Consider the following 17438-nt stretch of genomic DNA (forward strand, 5'->3'; position numbering starts at 1 on the left):
ATGTGTACTAGTCCACTTCACTTGAATGACATTTTTTTCAATATGAATTTTTGGAGGAAGCATCTGAGCCATGTTCTGTGCTGAGATGTCAACATACACTGACCTTATACTGCATAACCCACTTGCACATATTTACAGTGTCATATTACATTCTTTGATGAAGCGTGAAATAAATTGACATTGTTATTTTGTGTGAATTTTGTTTCACACGTCAACTATTAACGGCAGCACATTTACTAGTATTTCTACTATTTGGCGGCCCAGTTGTACAACTGATTAGAGCATTGGCCTCTCTGTTCTGAGGTCCCGGCTTCGAATCCAGGCCCTGCCTGTGTGGAGTTTGCATGTTCTCCCTGTGCCTGTGTCAATTTTCTCTGGGCACTCCGGTTTCCTCCCACATCTCCAAAAACATCCAACATTAATTGCAGACTCTAAATTGCCCCTAGGTGTAATTGTGAGTGCGGCTGTTTGTCCCCACGTGCCCTGCGATTGGCTGGCAACCAGTTCAGTGTGTACCCCGCCTCTTGCCCATTGACAACTGGGATAGGCTCCAGCTCTCCCGCCACCCTCGTGTGGATAAGCAACTCCAAAAATGAATGAATGAAAGAATGAATACTATTATTTCTACTACTTCTACCACAATACCACTATTTGTATCAGTACTGCTTCTTCAAACACAACAACTTTTATTATTTCTAATTCAAGTACTTCCATGAGTACGATTTCTATCACTATCAGTTCTAATTTGAACACTTCAACGACTTCTACTACTACCACATGTAACAAATTACAACCACATCCATCCATCCATCCATTTTCTTTGCCGCTTATCCTCATGAGGGTTGCGGGGAGTGCTGGAGCCTATTGCAGCTGTCAACAAGCAGGAGGTGGGGTACACGCCTCAACTGGTTGCCAGCCAATCGCAGGGCACATGGAGACAGACAACAGTCGCACTCACAATTATTGTTTCCAATTATTGTTTCATGTTTTTGGGACGTGGGAGGCAACCGGAGTGCCCGGAGGAAACCCACGCAGGCATGGGGAGAACATGCAAACTCTACACAGGCGGGTCCGGGATTGAACTCGTGACCTCAGAACTGTGAGGCCAATGCTTTACCAGCTGACCCCACCGTGCCGCCAAATCACAACCACACCTAGGGGCAATTTAGTGTCTCCAATCAACACCTGTTTCTGGAATGTTGGAGGAAACCGGAGTGCCTGGAGAAAACCCACGCAGGCACGGGGAGAACATGCAAACTCGGTGGGGCCCGGATTTGAACCCCGGTTCTCAGAACTGTGAGGCCAAGACTCTACAGCTGCTCCACCGTGCCACCTAATAAAAACTAAATTTAAAAATGGGCCCTAAAACATCATCATATTACATCACTAACATACACAAGAATCAATGTCTCTTGTTTTTTTTTATCAGTACATTCTATCTATCTATCTATCTATCTATCTATCTATCTATCTATCTATCTATCTATCTATCTATCTATCTATCTATCTATCTATCTATCTATCTATCTATCTATCTATCTATCTATCTATCTATCTATCTATCTATCTATCTATCTATCTATCTATCTATCTATCTATCTATCTATCTATGTCTAATCTTCTGCTTTGTGTTCATCTCCCGTCGCGACATTTTTTTTTGTTTTGTTTTTGTTTTTTTCGCGCCGATGAGATCACGATTACGAAGCATCTCCGACCTCCCCAAAGAGTTTTCAACGTTGTCGCTCAGCTCGTGGCGTCTATAAAAGCAAACTCTCGCACACGGAGGATCTTGCTCATTGACACCACTGTGTAAACGTGTTTTATTTATTTTATTATGATTTTTTTTTGACTGCACTAGTGTTGAATGCTTAGTTAGAAGTGTGCTGAATGTGATACATTGGTAAGTACCACCTCACATCGATCCATTTATTCCTTAGCACCTTCATGATTTACATATTTCATGTTCTTGTATTATTTGCTAGCTCGTTCATGATGAGCCCGTGGGGGTCCTCGTTTTACTTACGTTTACATTTTTTACCTTTCACCCCTGCACCAGAGGCAGCCGCAAAATGGAAAGCCCGTACAACACGTCGTCCATGTTGGTGCTGCGGGGGTTTGACATCCCCCCCGAGGGCGCGGTGCCCGCCTTCCTCTTCGCCAGCCTCAGCTACATGATCATCCTGTTCTGCAACCTGCTCCTCATCTTCACCATCGTGCTGAACAAGAGCCTGCGCAGGCCCATGTACCTGCTCCTGCTCAACATGCCCGTCAACGACCTGCTGGGCTCGTCGGCCTTCTTCCTGCAGCTCATCAAGGAGCTCGCCAGCGAAAGCGGGCGCGTGTGGCACCCGTCGTGCGTGGCGCAGGCCTTCTTCATCCACATCTACGCGTCGGGCACCGTGCTGATCCTCAGCGCCATGGCGTACGACCGCTACCTGGCTATCTGCCTGCCGCTCAAGTACCACGCGGTGATGACCAACGGCCACGTGGTGAGGATCATCGCCGCCATATGGCTGGCATCCCTGCTGATGATCGGAGCGCTCTTCTTCCTGCTGCTGCGTCTTCCCCGCTGCCGCTCCACCATCCACAACGTCTACTGCGACAACCCGTCCCTGCTGTCCCTGGTGTGCGCCGACACGACCGTCAACCACGCGTACGGCCTGTTCGTCGTGGCCGTCACCCAGCTGCTGGCCAACGGCGTCATAGTATTCACGTACTTGCGCATCCTCGTGGCGTGCTTCCGGAGCCGCCAGGCCAACACCAAGGCCAAAGCGCTGCAGACGTGCGCCACGCACCTCTTCGTCTTCCTGCTGCTGGAGTTTCTGGGGCTGTTCACCATCATCTCCTACAGAGTCAAGCACATACCGCCCACGTTTAGGCGGTTCATGGGCTCCTCCACTCTGGTTTTCCCGCCGTCGCTCAACCCCATCATCTACGGGATCAAGACGAAAGAGATCCGGGACAATCTAGTGCACTTTTTTAGGAGTAGAATCACCAAGTCCTGTGTCAGGCTGCTCCGTTCCTCACGTTAATACGCGACGATTAAGGGAGAAAATGATCACTTCTTTCACCAAAATTGGACTGTACCTGCTAAAGAGCACTGTCTGCATAAAATGTAACTACACCCGTAAAAGCCTGAATGAAAGCAACCATAATGCTGTGAGTGAAGAACAAATGCGTAAATTCTAGATGTAGAAAAGAAAATCTTTATAATGATCTAGAACCGGGGTGTCGAAGTCATTTTTGGCACAGGCCACATTGTGGTTATGGTACGTGAAACCCTTGAAATATTTCATGTCCTCATCATTATTACAGGTGGCACGGTGACTCAGCTGGTAAAACGTTGGCCTCACGGTTCTGAGGTCCTGGGTTTAATACCCGACCTGCCTGTGTGGAGTTTGCATGTTCTCCCCGTTCCTGCGAGGGTTTCCTCCCACATCTCAAAAACATGCAACATTATTTGGATACTCGAAATTTCCCCTAGGTGTGATTGTGAGTGTGGCTGTTTGTTTCTATGTGCCCTGCGATTGGCTGGCAACCAGTTCAGAGTGTACCCTGCCTCCTGCCTTTTGACAGCTGGGATAGGCACTCCCTGCGACCCCTGTGAGGATAAGCAGCAAAGAAAATGGATGGACGGATCGAAGTTGGCACAAATCGTTTGCCATCGCGGGCCACATAAAATCATGGAGGGGGACAGATATAGCTCTCACGCCTTGAGTTTGACACCTGTGATCGAGAAACATGACTTGTCTGTAAAATACACGACTTTTTCCTTTGAATCTTGTGGGATACACTACAAGTCCCAGAATGCACTGCAATAGCTGGCTGCACCACTTTCCTTTTTGTTTGTTTTTTCTCAGCATCTTGTTGTGTGTTTGATGCAAAACTAAACCGATGAATACAACACACAATTTCTTTTTTTTTTATCTTGCAGCATTTATATTTTAAGTGTGGCTAATGAAAAAAAACAACAATAAGATAAACTCAAATAAATGAAGAACACGCCATCTTTAGTTATTTATTGCTTGAAGCTAAAACCTGCATCATCTGGAAAGTATATGAAGCCACACTTGACAAGCAAAAAATAATAAAGGCCGCCATTTATTGTAAAATGAGCCGTGAATGCATCATCAACATTGCAGCTCATGAGATGATCTTTTTAGACCTTTTAAGCTCATGAATGCATCAATATGGCCTTTGTGTGATGCTCTTTTGTCTGCTGTGGGTTTGTTTTATTGCGATTCCCCCGGCGGGATCGCACGGAACAAAAGTCTTGCTGAAGGTTTTGTCGCCGTTCGTCCTCATTACGTTGAATGACTTCTTTTGTTTGCCGGCCGCTGATAGGAAACGCAAACTCTCGAGTCCCCGGAGAGCCTTGCTCGAGTCTCTTAATGAATCTCCGGGGAGGATTTGTGACACGGTAAACAGCGGAGAGTTTGATATTTGCAACTATTTCAACAGTCTCCCAGGATACCGCCTTGCCCTTTACTCACGTAAAGTTGACCATAGTTTTAAATTAGGTTTTTGCATAAGGCATTTTTTAATGTTTGGGAATTACATTTTAAGATGAATAACCATATATATATATATATAACTAGCATTTGTACAATTGACATCTTTTTTGATATACTGTAACCAATGGAAGTTTACCATTACAAGCGGCTCCATATGATCAGATAATTATGTCTATAAGCTCGGTGAAGGAGCATGCGGTTCATTGCCTAAGGTTACTTTTGTCGGTTTACAAAGCACCTCAATGTTTTCAGTATATTTAGCTTGCATGAGCTGATCACTCCCAAAGGAGCAACCAGTTATTGCACAGGTGTCAAACTCAAGGGCCGAGGGGCAGATTCGGCCCGCCACGTGATTTTATGTGGCCCGCAAAGGCAAATCCTGTATGTCAACGTCAGTGATTCTTGTTCGAATCTGTACTAAAATTTCAAATTGTCATATTATAAATGATAATGTTGAGGTGCTGCAAGTGTTTTTATGTTACCAAACATCAACAATAGTTGTAAAAACCCATTACCCCTGATTTCTGATTCCAAAAGTAATTTGTAAATTTCACGCGTCGATATGATGAGACAATGATTTTTATGGTTTCACAGTCATAACAGCCCTCTGAGGGAAAGCAGAACTACAATGTGGCCTGCGACAAAAATGAGTTTGACACCACTGAGTTATTGCATCCAAAGGTTCACTTATCTTGTGAATGCTTATGTTATTAATTTCAATTTTAAAAAAAACCCATCAAAACATGTACTGGATAATTTTTTGTGGGGTATTAGTTCAAATAGTCTGTTTATCCATGTGATTTTGATGATGGTCTTATGACCGATTTAAGCTGAAATTTAAGAGATTTCAATTTTTTTAGAAACATTTTCCTTCCACAGTACTCATAACTTTAAAGGACAACTCTTAATTTAAAAAAAAAAAAAGCCACTTTCAGAGGTTTTTTTCATTAAATTTGAACATACCAACTGTTGCCTGACAACTAGCTCATGCACACCCTCATAATAACTTTGGCATTGTTTGTGGAAAAGTCATAAATGTATATTTGTTCTTTTTTGCAACAGTACTAGAGTAATTATTTCGTGGAGTATGCTTTTTTTTTCTGTTTTTAAACCAAACTTGTGAATCTTTTATTGGTGAAATAGTTGAAATACTCTCTTTAATGTAATTTTACATGATGTACCAATTTTCTGCAATAACCATCTATCTTCTGAGCCGCTTATCCTCACAAGGGTCACAGGAGTGCTGGATCTTCCCCACCTCTTAGGTTGGAGGTGGGGCACACCCTATACTAGTGGAAAACCATTTGCACTCACATCCCATTGACGGGTAATTTGGAGTCTTCAATGAATGCATGTTTTTGGGATGTGGGAGGAAACCAGAGCACCCAGAGAAAATCCACAGAGACACGGGGAGAAAATGCAAACTCCACACAGACGGGTGGATGGGATTTGAACCCCGGCCTTCAGAACTGCGAGGCATATGCCCGAACCAGGTTCCACTGTTCCGCGGTTTCCTGTAATTTTTTTTTAATTTTTTTAAACCTCCTCACAATTTAGTGTTTTGTACCTTCCATATCAATATAGTGTAGAAATGTATTTGCCTTAAAAAAAAGGGAAAAAAAGGAATTTTCATTTTCTTCAAATAAAGGCTATAAATGATAATTTTGGTTCTTTTTTGTTGCAATTTATAGCACAAAAAGACAAGTTAATTTTGCTCAAACATATCTAAAATTGCAAAAGCATAGAAACTGATAATTTTGTTACAATCTCCCATTATTATCTCCAGAGCTGCGTAGTCATTAAGTCTAACTTAAAATTATAATAACCGCAAGCTTGTAGAGTGAGCAAAAGAATGACTTCTTAAAAAAAAAAAAAAAAAAAAAAAAAAAAAAAAACAACAACAGAAAAACATTTATTTTATGTTAGGACATTCTTGAATGTCGACAGCTGCACTTTGTTGATATCAGAGTGGTATTCCAATAAAATAAAAATTACAAGGATGGCACGTGGAAAAGAAGACTTTTCAAAATAAAAACAATACGATACAATCAAAAACTAGGAAATCTCATTTCTGAGCGAGAGAACACCTATAGAGACTTCATACTGTCCTGCTGGCAGGGGAGAAAAAACAAGCACAAGAAAAGTCCCCAAAAGGGAAGATATGTGGTGTTTTTTTTTCTTTTTTAAAACACTGTACAGTACATCATAAAAACATTAAATATACACGTTCCATCTGGACATCAACATGGTGGCTTGAGTACATTGTGGTTGGTTATATGGCATCGACAAAATTCAGGTCCCTCCCCGACTTTCTCCCTCCCTCCCTCCCTACTCATCATCCTCCTCGTCGTCTTCGTCGTCGTCTCCCTCCTCTTCCTCCTCTTCGTCCTCATCGTCGTCCGCGGCGGCGGCGGCTGCTGAGCTTGAGTCCACTTTGCCCTTTGTGCGGTAGGCCACGATATCCTGCCACGACACGAGGACAGCGCATATCATTGGGATGAATTGAGCGCACACACACATTTAATCCCAATTCCATCAGGTGCATGGATACAAAAAGTCTACACACCCCTGCTCAAATGGCACGTTATCGTGTAAACATGAGACTGGGTAACCGAGACAATCAGTACAGCTTGTTTGCTGGTGTGCCGTGACATTTTTCAGTTGTAAAGTATGTGCCTCGGGTCCAATATGGCTGGAATTCACTACTCTGGTCATGTGCTCAAAAGAACAGCACCATGTTCACACAACAACGAGCACTAGCTTGCTAAGATATGTAACGTTACGTTGGGTGCTTCCTAGCCATATGATATTAAAAGTATGTGAACATACCTCAAGCAAGCCTTACATGAACTTCCTCCCCTGTACTGTGCACCAGTAACCAATACGTTTTTCCCTTCATGTCTTTCACATGGGCCGACATTTTATTCTTAAAATAATTCGATTGGCCGTCAGATATTTACAGTTCTACCTCACAACACAGGCGAGAAGAAAAAGGTTAAACTATTTTGTATTCAAATATACTGGCCACGATGGCGACGCGGGGTAAATGTCTTTTACGGAGTCGATCAATAACATCATTGACTCGAAATAAATTTCAGATGATGTTGGAGTAGATTCCCTCCTCATCTAAGGCTTCAGTTTCATCTGAAGAAAACCAACCCCAAGGCACATGCTCCCACCATCATGAGATTTTGTTTTGATGAGCAGTCTTATGTTTGTTCCAAACACAGCTTTTGGAATTATGGCCAAAAGCATTCAACCTTGGTCACATCGTCCCAGAACACATTTTCTCACATGTTAGGAATATTTTTGTTCCTGACATCTATGGAAAAGGCGCCTTTGGTCCTTAAAACTCATTATTGCTTTCTTAATGAGGGTCGAATGAATGCACGTGTTGGTCGAGCGGGTAATTAGAGAGAGAAAAAAAAAAGTGCCATTAAAACAAATGCAATCTCAAAACCCACATTTGAAAAAAAATTTGGATAGCACTTTTATATTTCTACATTCTACACTCTACCAAATATTCCCAAGCACACTAATTTCAATGGCGGTGTGTCTTTGAGGGCCTCGCGAGCGAGAAGGTGAGGCAGCAGTAGCGTCAGGAAGGTTTGGTGTCCGCTTGCAGTTACCTTGTCGTACTTCTCCTTCAGCTTAGCGGCTTTCTTCTCGTAGGGCTGCTTGTCCTCCATGGATGAGCCGTTCCACATTTCGCCGAGCTTTTTGGCCGTGTCGCCGATGGACAGGCCGGGGTGCTCGCCTTTCACCTTGGGGCGGAAGTCGGCGCAGAACAGGAAGAACGCAGACCTGATGGTGGCGGCGCACACGGGTCAATGAGTCATACAGCTGCGCGGCACATACTGGCTACAGTATGTGATTCACATCTGGAGCAAAACAGGAATGTGGTACTTTGCTGTGACCAGCAGACTTGCTGCCTAACTAGTTTGCTGTGTAAAATAAGTGTGTGTGTGTGTGTGTGTGTGGTGTGTGTGTGTGTGTAGGGTGCTAAGTGGTGGTGGTGGTGGGGGTACATCCAAGTCCTCTGGGCAGCAATATTTTGCACACTATGATGTATGTAAACAGTAGAAGTTTAGAATATTCAGTGATTCCGATAAGGAAATTATTTTCAAAAGTGCACAAAGTAAATGAAAATGTCTGCATCTATATAAAACAAAATATAATCAAATGTAAATATTTAGGAACAACAAATATTTAAGCATAAATTAAATGAGCATACAGTGAGCCCTTGCCCATTCGCTGTTCAATCTTCTTGCCCGGGCATATTCGTGGATTTTGCTCCAAGGTTTTTTTTTTTTTTTTTTAAAAAAGCATATTTTCACGATCGCAGAGAGCTTAAATTATCTTCTAAATAGGACCACATAGTAAGGTGCCACATTAGACATGGTGTCACATTGACACTAAAATGATCACACCATAGCATAACTATAATAAAACAAAAGAATGACTCAAGAAATATTTGACACAAAACATGCACTTTAAATGCTATTCACATGCTCTCAGCATGTTTTGTGGCAAAACAGGAATTCCCAAGTGCCACAAAACATGCTGGGAGCGTGCGAATTTATGCTTTGTGTCAATTATTTCTTGAGTCACTCTTATTTTTTTTTATTATTTTCTAGTTGTGCTTTTCTGTTGTGTGATCATTTTAGTTTTGATGTGACACCGTTTGTGTGTGTGTGTGTGTGTGTGTGTGTGTGAGTACAACATCGCCAGTAATGACCTGCCTACACAGGCAGAGTGTAAGGCAATGTAAGCTTCTTCTGCTTACAGGTGTGAAATACAATTGGATCTCACTGCCTTGTGAGCGCCACCATATGGTAGCTTAGATACATGCTAAAACACTTGCTGGCTTGCAAGTTAACAGTGTAACGAGTTTGTTTAAGTGTACTTTGTTGGATAAGTTACCCAACAACTGTGCACTAAGGTATGCTGTCAATTTTGGAGAAGATACAAGACTTAACTGCATCTTATGCCTGCAGAAATATGATACATACAGTATCATACATACTGCAGCCATTATTTGTGGATTTTCCTTATTCCCGGGGGTGTAAAGAACTTAATACCCACGAATAACGAGGGAACAGGGTATATTCATACATTACAGACACACTAACATCTCATTAAAATCGAACAATCTAATTTAGAAATGTATAAAAGTATAAGTATAAAAAAGTATAAAAAGTATGTTACAAAATAAGGTTATAAAGAATAAAACAGTAAAATAGGAACATTTGAACAATTGAAAAACGTAATGATTATATACATATAGATAAATACAATTTTGTAACCTAACAATGCAATGAGAAAATACTAAAACCTAAATTTTTTTGTTTGTTCCCCCCAAACTTATTTTTGTTGTTGTTGCTAAATGCCTATCCCTAGTTTGGCATGAACCTAATGGAGTTAAAACATTTTAAACTTCATTCAAATGTGTACTCACGGTGGTCTCTTCGGGGCGTTGGGGTCCTTGAACCGCTTCATCTTTTGTCCCTTGGGGGGGATGTAGTTCTTCATCTCTGCCTCATAGCGCACCTTGTCCTGCTTGGCCATGTCCTCGAATTTGCCTTTCTCCTTTGGGGACATTGTCTAAAAAAAAAGCATCGACACAGCCATCTATGACGAGAATACTGTGACATGTGCAGGTTTGATAATTGGGCCAATAATCTCATTATCTGACCTTTCTGGGCTCCTCTCTTCGACAAGACAAGCTACTACAGCTAAGACTGCCTTCGTTTGACTGGATCAATTCTCTCACAAATACAGAACGCAAACTAGTTGCCATTATAACAATTCTAGCAGTTGTAATTGGCCAAAACAGTTTGCCTAAAGTAGGAAGGCGTAACTGGTGGTTTATTTTGTTTTAATGACATGCCAGACATCATATATATGTATGCACTTTTTTTTTTTTTTTAACCAAAGTAAGATAGCTTGATGCTAACACAATGTAAAATGCTGTAGGTGGGCTAACACAACAAGCATCAATGTTGCGGTAATTACTTATATAGTTGAACACAAATCATAGCAGTACATGCGGTTAGAGAAGACAACAGTACTCACAGGCATATATTTTTTTCAGACTAAAAAAAATTATTAGTGGTGCACTGAGATACAACTAATATGCTCCACATGAACGCTTGTAACTCAAAACTCTTCCCACTCAGTTTTCCCAACTGAAACTAAAATGCCAGCAATCTAATCTTTTTAATGATGAAAAAATACCCATAATATCGTACTATACAAAAACAGAAATAAATAGACTAAACAGAGTGGTCCACTTACTCGTGTGCCCACCTTGGACATCAGGAGGCAACACTAAATCACACAGTCATGAAGAAACAAACCAAGAACAGGCTTCTTCTTCCATTGTACTATTACTCAGTAAATAGCTGAAATATTAGTCACATTTTGTGGATGAAGATTATAAACTAGTGTTTTATCTCCTTACATGTGTGGTCCCACCATGTGCTCACATACCTGCTTCATGGGTTGTATGACCATCAATGCCAACTTTAGCATATCCATGGCATTTTACTTTTGTGTTATTAAACTAACAAGACACTCTCAATGTAAGTACTTTGCTTGTTTTAAATATACTGTTATTCTTTGTTTTACGTTTAGTTTGACAGTAAACTCCAGCTGGGTGTGGCATTAACAGATTTAAAACAAATTTCCATTAGATTGAAAATGTGTTTTTTTAATGAAATATTTGCTAAACTGCTGCGTCTTATGTGAGTCGAAATGAGTTTACTGCTACTACCACCTCGAAATAACTCATACATTGAGTCACTTTTCTCACAAGGCCCTATTGAATTACTCTACTTTAGTTGCATTGGTATTCTGTTCACATCAAATCTACATTTTGTTTGTCTGTATTTATTATACCGCAGCCAAGGAACAGAATGAGTGCTCCAATCCCCATTTAACTAACACGATGCACACTGTTTAATTTGTTACATTGTATTTATATTGTTATTACGCCACTGTATTGTTTTAAAACGCACAGTTATGTAAAATATGTCTCTCGGCTCAATAAAGGTTGACAAACAAGACCCGAGAGAATCGGCTGTCTCTTGCCTTCCATCGCTCGGAGCATTTCTTGGAGAACTCTGCAAAGTTGACACTAGCGTCGGGATGCTTCTTCTTGTGCTCCTCTCGGCATGTTTGCACAAAGTAGGCGTAGGAGGACATTTTACCCCGGGGCTTCTTTGGATCCTTCCCCATTTTGTCTTATGCTGAACACACAAGAAAGGGGGGGAAAAAAAGGAATGTATACTCATGTGTGTGTGTATTATATATTCACACACAAAATATACTTGACAGGAATATATCCTCACACACACTGAAATATAGTTGACGAGAGAGAGGCACGGGCAATATGTAAATGATGCCATGTCTGACTGGGGGCTGTCTTTGTCTATTGTTTAATGGGGCTGGAGGGAGGAGAAAGGAAAGGAGGGTGTCTGGGTGAATGACTGATGAGCTTTTTGCACATTACGACCTGCATGAGGCTGCATTATTAAAATGACAATCAAAAAGCTACCTATAGGATCCACGCACTAAAACATGTATGGGGGGGGGGTGCTGTTTCATTACCACCAGGTGAAAGTTGCCAATGAATATATTAGCATGAGCTCCGCCCTTACCGCTCGCTTTGTGTCCTCAAGCTAGTTAGCCGAGCTAGGCTTTAGCGGCTAACCGTGATGATGTAAATGTCCAAGTAGTGGCCCCCTAAGGGGGGAATTCTCGCTCCCAAGTCGTTATATAGAAATAACACGGGTTGCATATTGGTTTACACTGTAACATATAAAGAGCGTGTTATCGCTGTAATGTGAAGGTGCCTGGGGGATTTTTATTTTTTTTTTGTAGGAGGGTACGATCGTCGTTTAGGAGTATATTAGCATTAGCGCTCGCTTTGTGTCCTCGAGCTTGTTAGCACGGCGAGCTAACCATTTAAAATGGTGAGCGATAGGTCGTCAGCTCACAGTAGGCCACGGGCCCTCCTCACTTGTCACACACCGGTTTCACAGTTGTAAAACGTATAATACTGAAAATAAAACGGAGGTGATACTGGTTACTTAAAAAGAATAGCGCTATGGTTATCTTCTTTAGGTTTTAGCCCTTTTAGCTCACCACAGCGAGGCTAGGCTAACCTCCGTCCACCGTTGACTCAACGCGGACGCTACGCTGACCCACGGCGTGTGTGTGTGTTGACATTGGGAGGAGTCACCCGTCACCCCACGCTGCGCGTATTAATGGCTTCCACTTAAATGGGCATTATTCGCGACAACAACGAGGGGGGAAAGGGCTTCTCAAATCCGCTCGACAGACTCGCGTGCGCCTCTGTGCTAGCATCCTCCCCTATCGCTGTCGTTCAAGTAAGTTCACCCTTTTCCCCAGCACACACACACACACATAGACACAAACCGACGCGTACAACGCGCTCCTCCGTAAAGGCTGCGGACCGCTTGACACAAGCACATCCAACAAGTTCGTGACAACCCCAAAGCCTTACCTCGAGTGTGCGCGTGGCGTCTCAGACAATGGGACAAAAAGCACGATGTGAGTGCGCAACGATGATGAGGAGGATGGTGGTGGTGGGGATGATGATGATGATGATGCTCGCGTGTTTATCCTGATTGTCGGGAGCCTTGCAGCCGGCGGACATTGGCTGCCGCCGAGCCCCCCGCGAGTGTCTAATTGGGCAAGCGGCCACTTCCACCGACGGGACGGGTTGGCTGCTCGTCTGCAGCGGGACACCGAGGCGCTAAACTTGAATGGCAAATACAGGCTTGAAGCAGCACACTCGTCATGCAGAGGTGGGTATTCCGGGAGCCGATAATTGGACTCAAATCATCATCATAATAATCTTTCCAAAAATAAAAAGAAATGCATGTCCACGAACGGGAGGCAAACACAAGCGTAGAACACAATACCAAATGTCATGACCATATAACGGAAACGCACGCAAAATACAATAATAGAAAGTCCCCCAAAATCAAACCACGATTAAAACTTCAACTGAGTGCCATTAAACATCTTAAAGCCTCGGTTTCTTTTGGAAGAACTGTACGCGCTGACTGGCCAACTGCGGCCTGTTGTAAAGTTCTCTGCCACTCAATTTAAGCTCAATTGTGAAAATATTAAATCGGACAAATGCCAACCTGTATAAACTACCAAAAAAAAAAAATCCTTATAACATACTGAAGCAAATTATATGTCAAAATAACGAAGGGAAAAAACAATGATTTTTATTGTAGAAAGTATTTTGCTAATCTAAATCAACATTTGCCGCTGCGCTAAAGATCACGCCTGCTGTGAGAAAAATCTTTGATGCAGGCTACGTTTGGAATTCCCCAACTTTGGGGTTTCTCCACAATAGAGTAGACGAGCGCCATTCTGGGCAAAAGCAAACGTAAATTTTCAGAATCCGTATGATATGTGATATACGGCCATATACGTAAGATTCACCACAAAATCCGTATGAACTACGGCTGAACCATACGAGTTGACAGGTATGCAAATGACAGCCTGTATCTCAAAAACCTTGAGAATTAAGTCATTCATATCTCAAGGCACTGTTTGAGTTTGATGATTCGATATTTAATTTCATCAAGGTAGAACAGGGGTCTCAAGCTGGAGGCACGGGGGTCACTTGCGGCCCACAAGGTGATATTTAGTGCCCCCACCTCCACCACCTTAATATGGAAGATTAATTTTAGTGCAGCTCTCAATTTTTATGTCAACAACACTTTTACAATGTTGTATGCAGAGCTGATGATCCTACCAATCGCAGTGGAGTAAAAGCCTCTCGGGGTCGTGACATTGACCAGGTTTGATGCAAGCAGTGAAATGTTTTTCAGTGAGGGAAATTTACAGTAGCATTGCCACAGAGTTTTATCCGTAGTTTATCATATTTCGTGTTAAAAACTAAGAAAAACATTTCAGAAGTGAATTTTAAAAATATGTAGGTATAAGCAGCATTTATTCGATTTGGGGAGGGCGGTGGCTAGCCATTGTTTTGGAACGGGTAACAGGTTTGGAATGTGAAGTTAAACATCAAAAGAAATATTTCACATAAAAATTCAGATTGACACTGGAAGGTGAAAAGTATATACCATAATTCCCGCCCTACAAGGTTACATTTTTATCTAAATAGATAAATAGTTTTTCAAATTAAATTTACTCAGATTATTCCTCGCCCCCTCCACCATAAATTTTCTTTTCAGATAACAAAAATGAATCCAAATAAAGGAATTTACCGCAACTTTTTTCACACGCTTTCAAGCCTGCGGTTTATGCGGTGATGCAGTGCTAGCATTAGCACGGCACTAGCGTTAGCACACCTGGTTATAAGACTCGGTACACAGAAAGAGTTAGCGCGGTGCTAGTGTTAACGCGGCGCAAGCGTTAAACTCTTTCTGTGTACCTTGACTGATAACCAGGTGTGCTAACACTGGCGTGGCGCTAACGCTAGCGCCGTGCTAATGCTAGCGCCACATCACCGCATACACCGCAGGCTTGAAAGCGTGTGGAAAAAAGTCGCGGAAATTACGGTATTTGGATTCATTTTTGTTATCTGAAAAGAATATTTAATGTGGCAGGGGAAGGAATAATTGATTTAAGTTTAGTCTGGAAAAGTATTTATCTATTGAGATAAATATGTAGCAACTTTAGCAAAAGATAAAGTTGAAAATGGTCACCAAACAAGCTATGATTACGTACAATTCCAATTGTATTACACACAGTGGAATTCAAATATCTCATGACTCCCCCGGCATGTTAATGTGGATGCTTTCCAAGAACAAATGACTGACTTCACATTTCCCGGAAGATGTTTTACACAGAAGAGAAGCAACCCAGCAACAAGAGAGCTTGACATTTTGCTGCACTTGAACATGTACGACCTTTACATCATAATACTCCCCCCCCCCCCGCTCCAAGAAATGCCTTTTTTTGTTTTCATGCCCTCCTATTTGACATCATGCCTGTGCATTGTTGTCGAATCAAACGAGTACTATTTTTAAATTACGTCTTATGTATTTTGGATGCTGTGCCTTCTCGATGTTGTGTGTTTCTTCATTGCCAGGTTAGTAATGTAATCAGCATCTCACGTCGTGTGAGGTTATTGTTCAAGACCCACACTTTTAGCTGGTGGATTGTTTAAAGGTCTACCGACACATGTGGCATGATTTTTAGTACATTTTTAATAGGAAAAAAAAAAGCAGCTGGAATGGACCCATCCGTTTTTTTTACCACACGTCATGATGTTGTCGTATATGGATTTTTGTATCTCCCCCCCATGAAAATCCTCTTGAGGCATTCGTTTTGGAGAAGAAGCAGGAAGTGACGTTATTTTTCCAGACACCCACAGTGGCGGGTTTGTGTGTTTGTACGCGTTTTACCGGCGGGAAAGTAAATGTTTTTTCCTGCGTGTTAGCCAAATGCCGTCTCGTTGTATTGCTGAATATTGCTCGAACCCTTGGGAGGATGGATTCACTCTTCACATGTTTCCAAAAGACTCAGTTTGTCGTGAAAAATGGATTGCACAGGTCCAAAGGACGAGAGCTTTGTTAGTTCCAAATGACAGGTAGGTGTGTATACAGCTATTAAAAAAATGAGAGTTGGGGGGGACAACATAATCCTCTCAGAAGTAACAAAAGATCCACGTCATAATAAATTGATAAAGCACGTAAGTCAGGGGTGCCAAATATGTCGGTGTGTTGTCGTCGCTCGTGGCTGCAGCCTTGTCGTCGAGCAAAGACAACCCCGCCAGCGGCGTTGTTTATCGCCACCGTGGAGGTGGAACGGGCGGGGAATTGGTTTTTCCGCGTGTGGGAGGAGAAAGGAGCTTCACCCCTCACCGGCACAGTTATTTCACCCCTCATGGGTCGTCCTGAGTACGCGACATACTCTCATACATACTGTCGGAGAGTCTGTTGTTAGTTAGAAGTGATCCGCATATCATCTAAATATGGCTTGAAACGATAGGGAAATATTGCCCCAGTCACTTCACTCGATTGTGAGATATTCTCTTCTTCAAAAAGAGCTTCCGTGTTAGAGGGGGCGATGGAAAAATCCGAAAATCTCTGTTGTTCGTCTCCCATAGCAGGTGGCACAGCGTCTTCTGAAAATCGACCGTGCCAGTGTGACAGCTGCAAATAACGTAGCAGGCAATATGGCTACCACTGGGATGTCGAGTGAGACTTCAGCAACTTTGCGCATGAATGACACGCTCTCCGCTCATATTTATTTTTTTGTATAGACATTGAAGTGTATAATATTATATGTAGTTTTCATAACGATATATATTTTAAAATGTACATTAGGATGACGGTAAACCTTTAAACACACTCTCCTTTTGTGGTAAAAAAAAAAAAAGTGCAGAACTCACATTTTTGTCACTATGACAAATGCTCTGGCTCATTCTACATCCATATTTTTCCCAGTTGAAAAGGTATAACATCCACATTTTTTGTCACACCAGTGGGGATGTTATTTTTTCAGCACCTACACTTTTCCTGGTGAAAGGGTTCAATTTTGACATTTTTCAAAGTCTGTGAATGTGGGTGCTGAAGTACCCACACTTTGTCGTACTTGCGGCGAATGTGGCTGTGTTACACAGAAGATCTGGATGTTCCAGAACCACTAAGGGGTTTTACGCACCCTCATATTTCCCAGTGAAAGTTTCAACATCCAGATTTTTTCCACGATGCTTCTGTGAGATGTTGGGTTTTCAACAACAACAGCTTTTCTGGTGAAGGGTTCCAATATCCAAACTTTTTATTGCCCCCTGCTGGTGATCTGGAGTTTTCAGTGCAGACCTTTTGCAGTGGAAGGGTTCATTTCCCGGGTGTGTGTGTTTCAACACCCACATATTTCCCACTCAACTGTGTCAAGACCCATACT

The 17438-nt window shown here is 42.2% G+C and overlaps 2 protein-coding genes across 4 annotated transcripts; one reads left to right on the top strand and one right to left on the bottom strand.

Moving 5' to 3' along the window:
• Positions 1–2069: 2069 nt before the first annotated feature.
• Positions 2070–3032, top strand: LOC133504954 (olfactory receptor 52B2-like). Its single transcript, XM_061827704.1, has one exon. The coding sequence runs from the start codon at positions 2070–2072 to the stop codon at positions 3030–3032; it is 963 nt and encodes a 320-aa protein (XP_061683688.1).
• A 3381-nt stretch (positions 3033–6413) lies between these two features.
• Positions 6414–13196, bottom strand: hmgb1b (high mobility group box 1b). Of its 3 annotated transcripts, none has more exons than XM_061827751.1 (5): positions 13045–13196; positions 11607–11764; positions 9973–10118; positions 8144–8318; positions 6414–6977 (listed from the first exon to the last, which is right to left on the bottom strand). In XM_061827751.1, the coding sequence occupies exons 2-5, from the start codon at positions 11751–11753 to the stop codon at positions 6843–6845; spliced, it is 603 nt and encodes a 200-aa protein (XP_061683735.1). In that variant the 5' UTR covers positions 11754–11764; positions 13045–13196; the 3' UTR covers positions 6414–6842. The 3 variants fall into 3 exon arrangements, with proteins under 3 accessions (XP_061683735.1, XP_061683736.1, XP_061683737.1); XM_061827752.1 differs by lacking the exon at positions 13045–13196 and adding an exon at positions 12663–12797; XM_061827753.1 differs by lacking the exon at positions 13045–13196 and adding an exon at positions 12480–12597.
• Positions 13197–17438: the final 4242 nt, after the last annotated feature.

The sequence above is a fragment of the Syngnathoides biaculeatus genome, chromosome 8 (genome assembly GCF_019802595.1).
Source record: "Syngnathoides biaculeatus isolate LvHL_M chromosome 8, ASM1980259v1, whole genome shotgun sequence".
In the NCBI taxonomy this organism is placed as follows: Eukaryota; Metazoa; Chordata; class Actinopteri; order Syngnathiformes; family Syngnathidae; genus Syngnathoides; species Syngnathoides biaculeatus.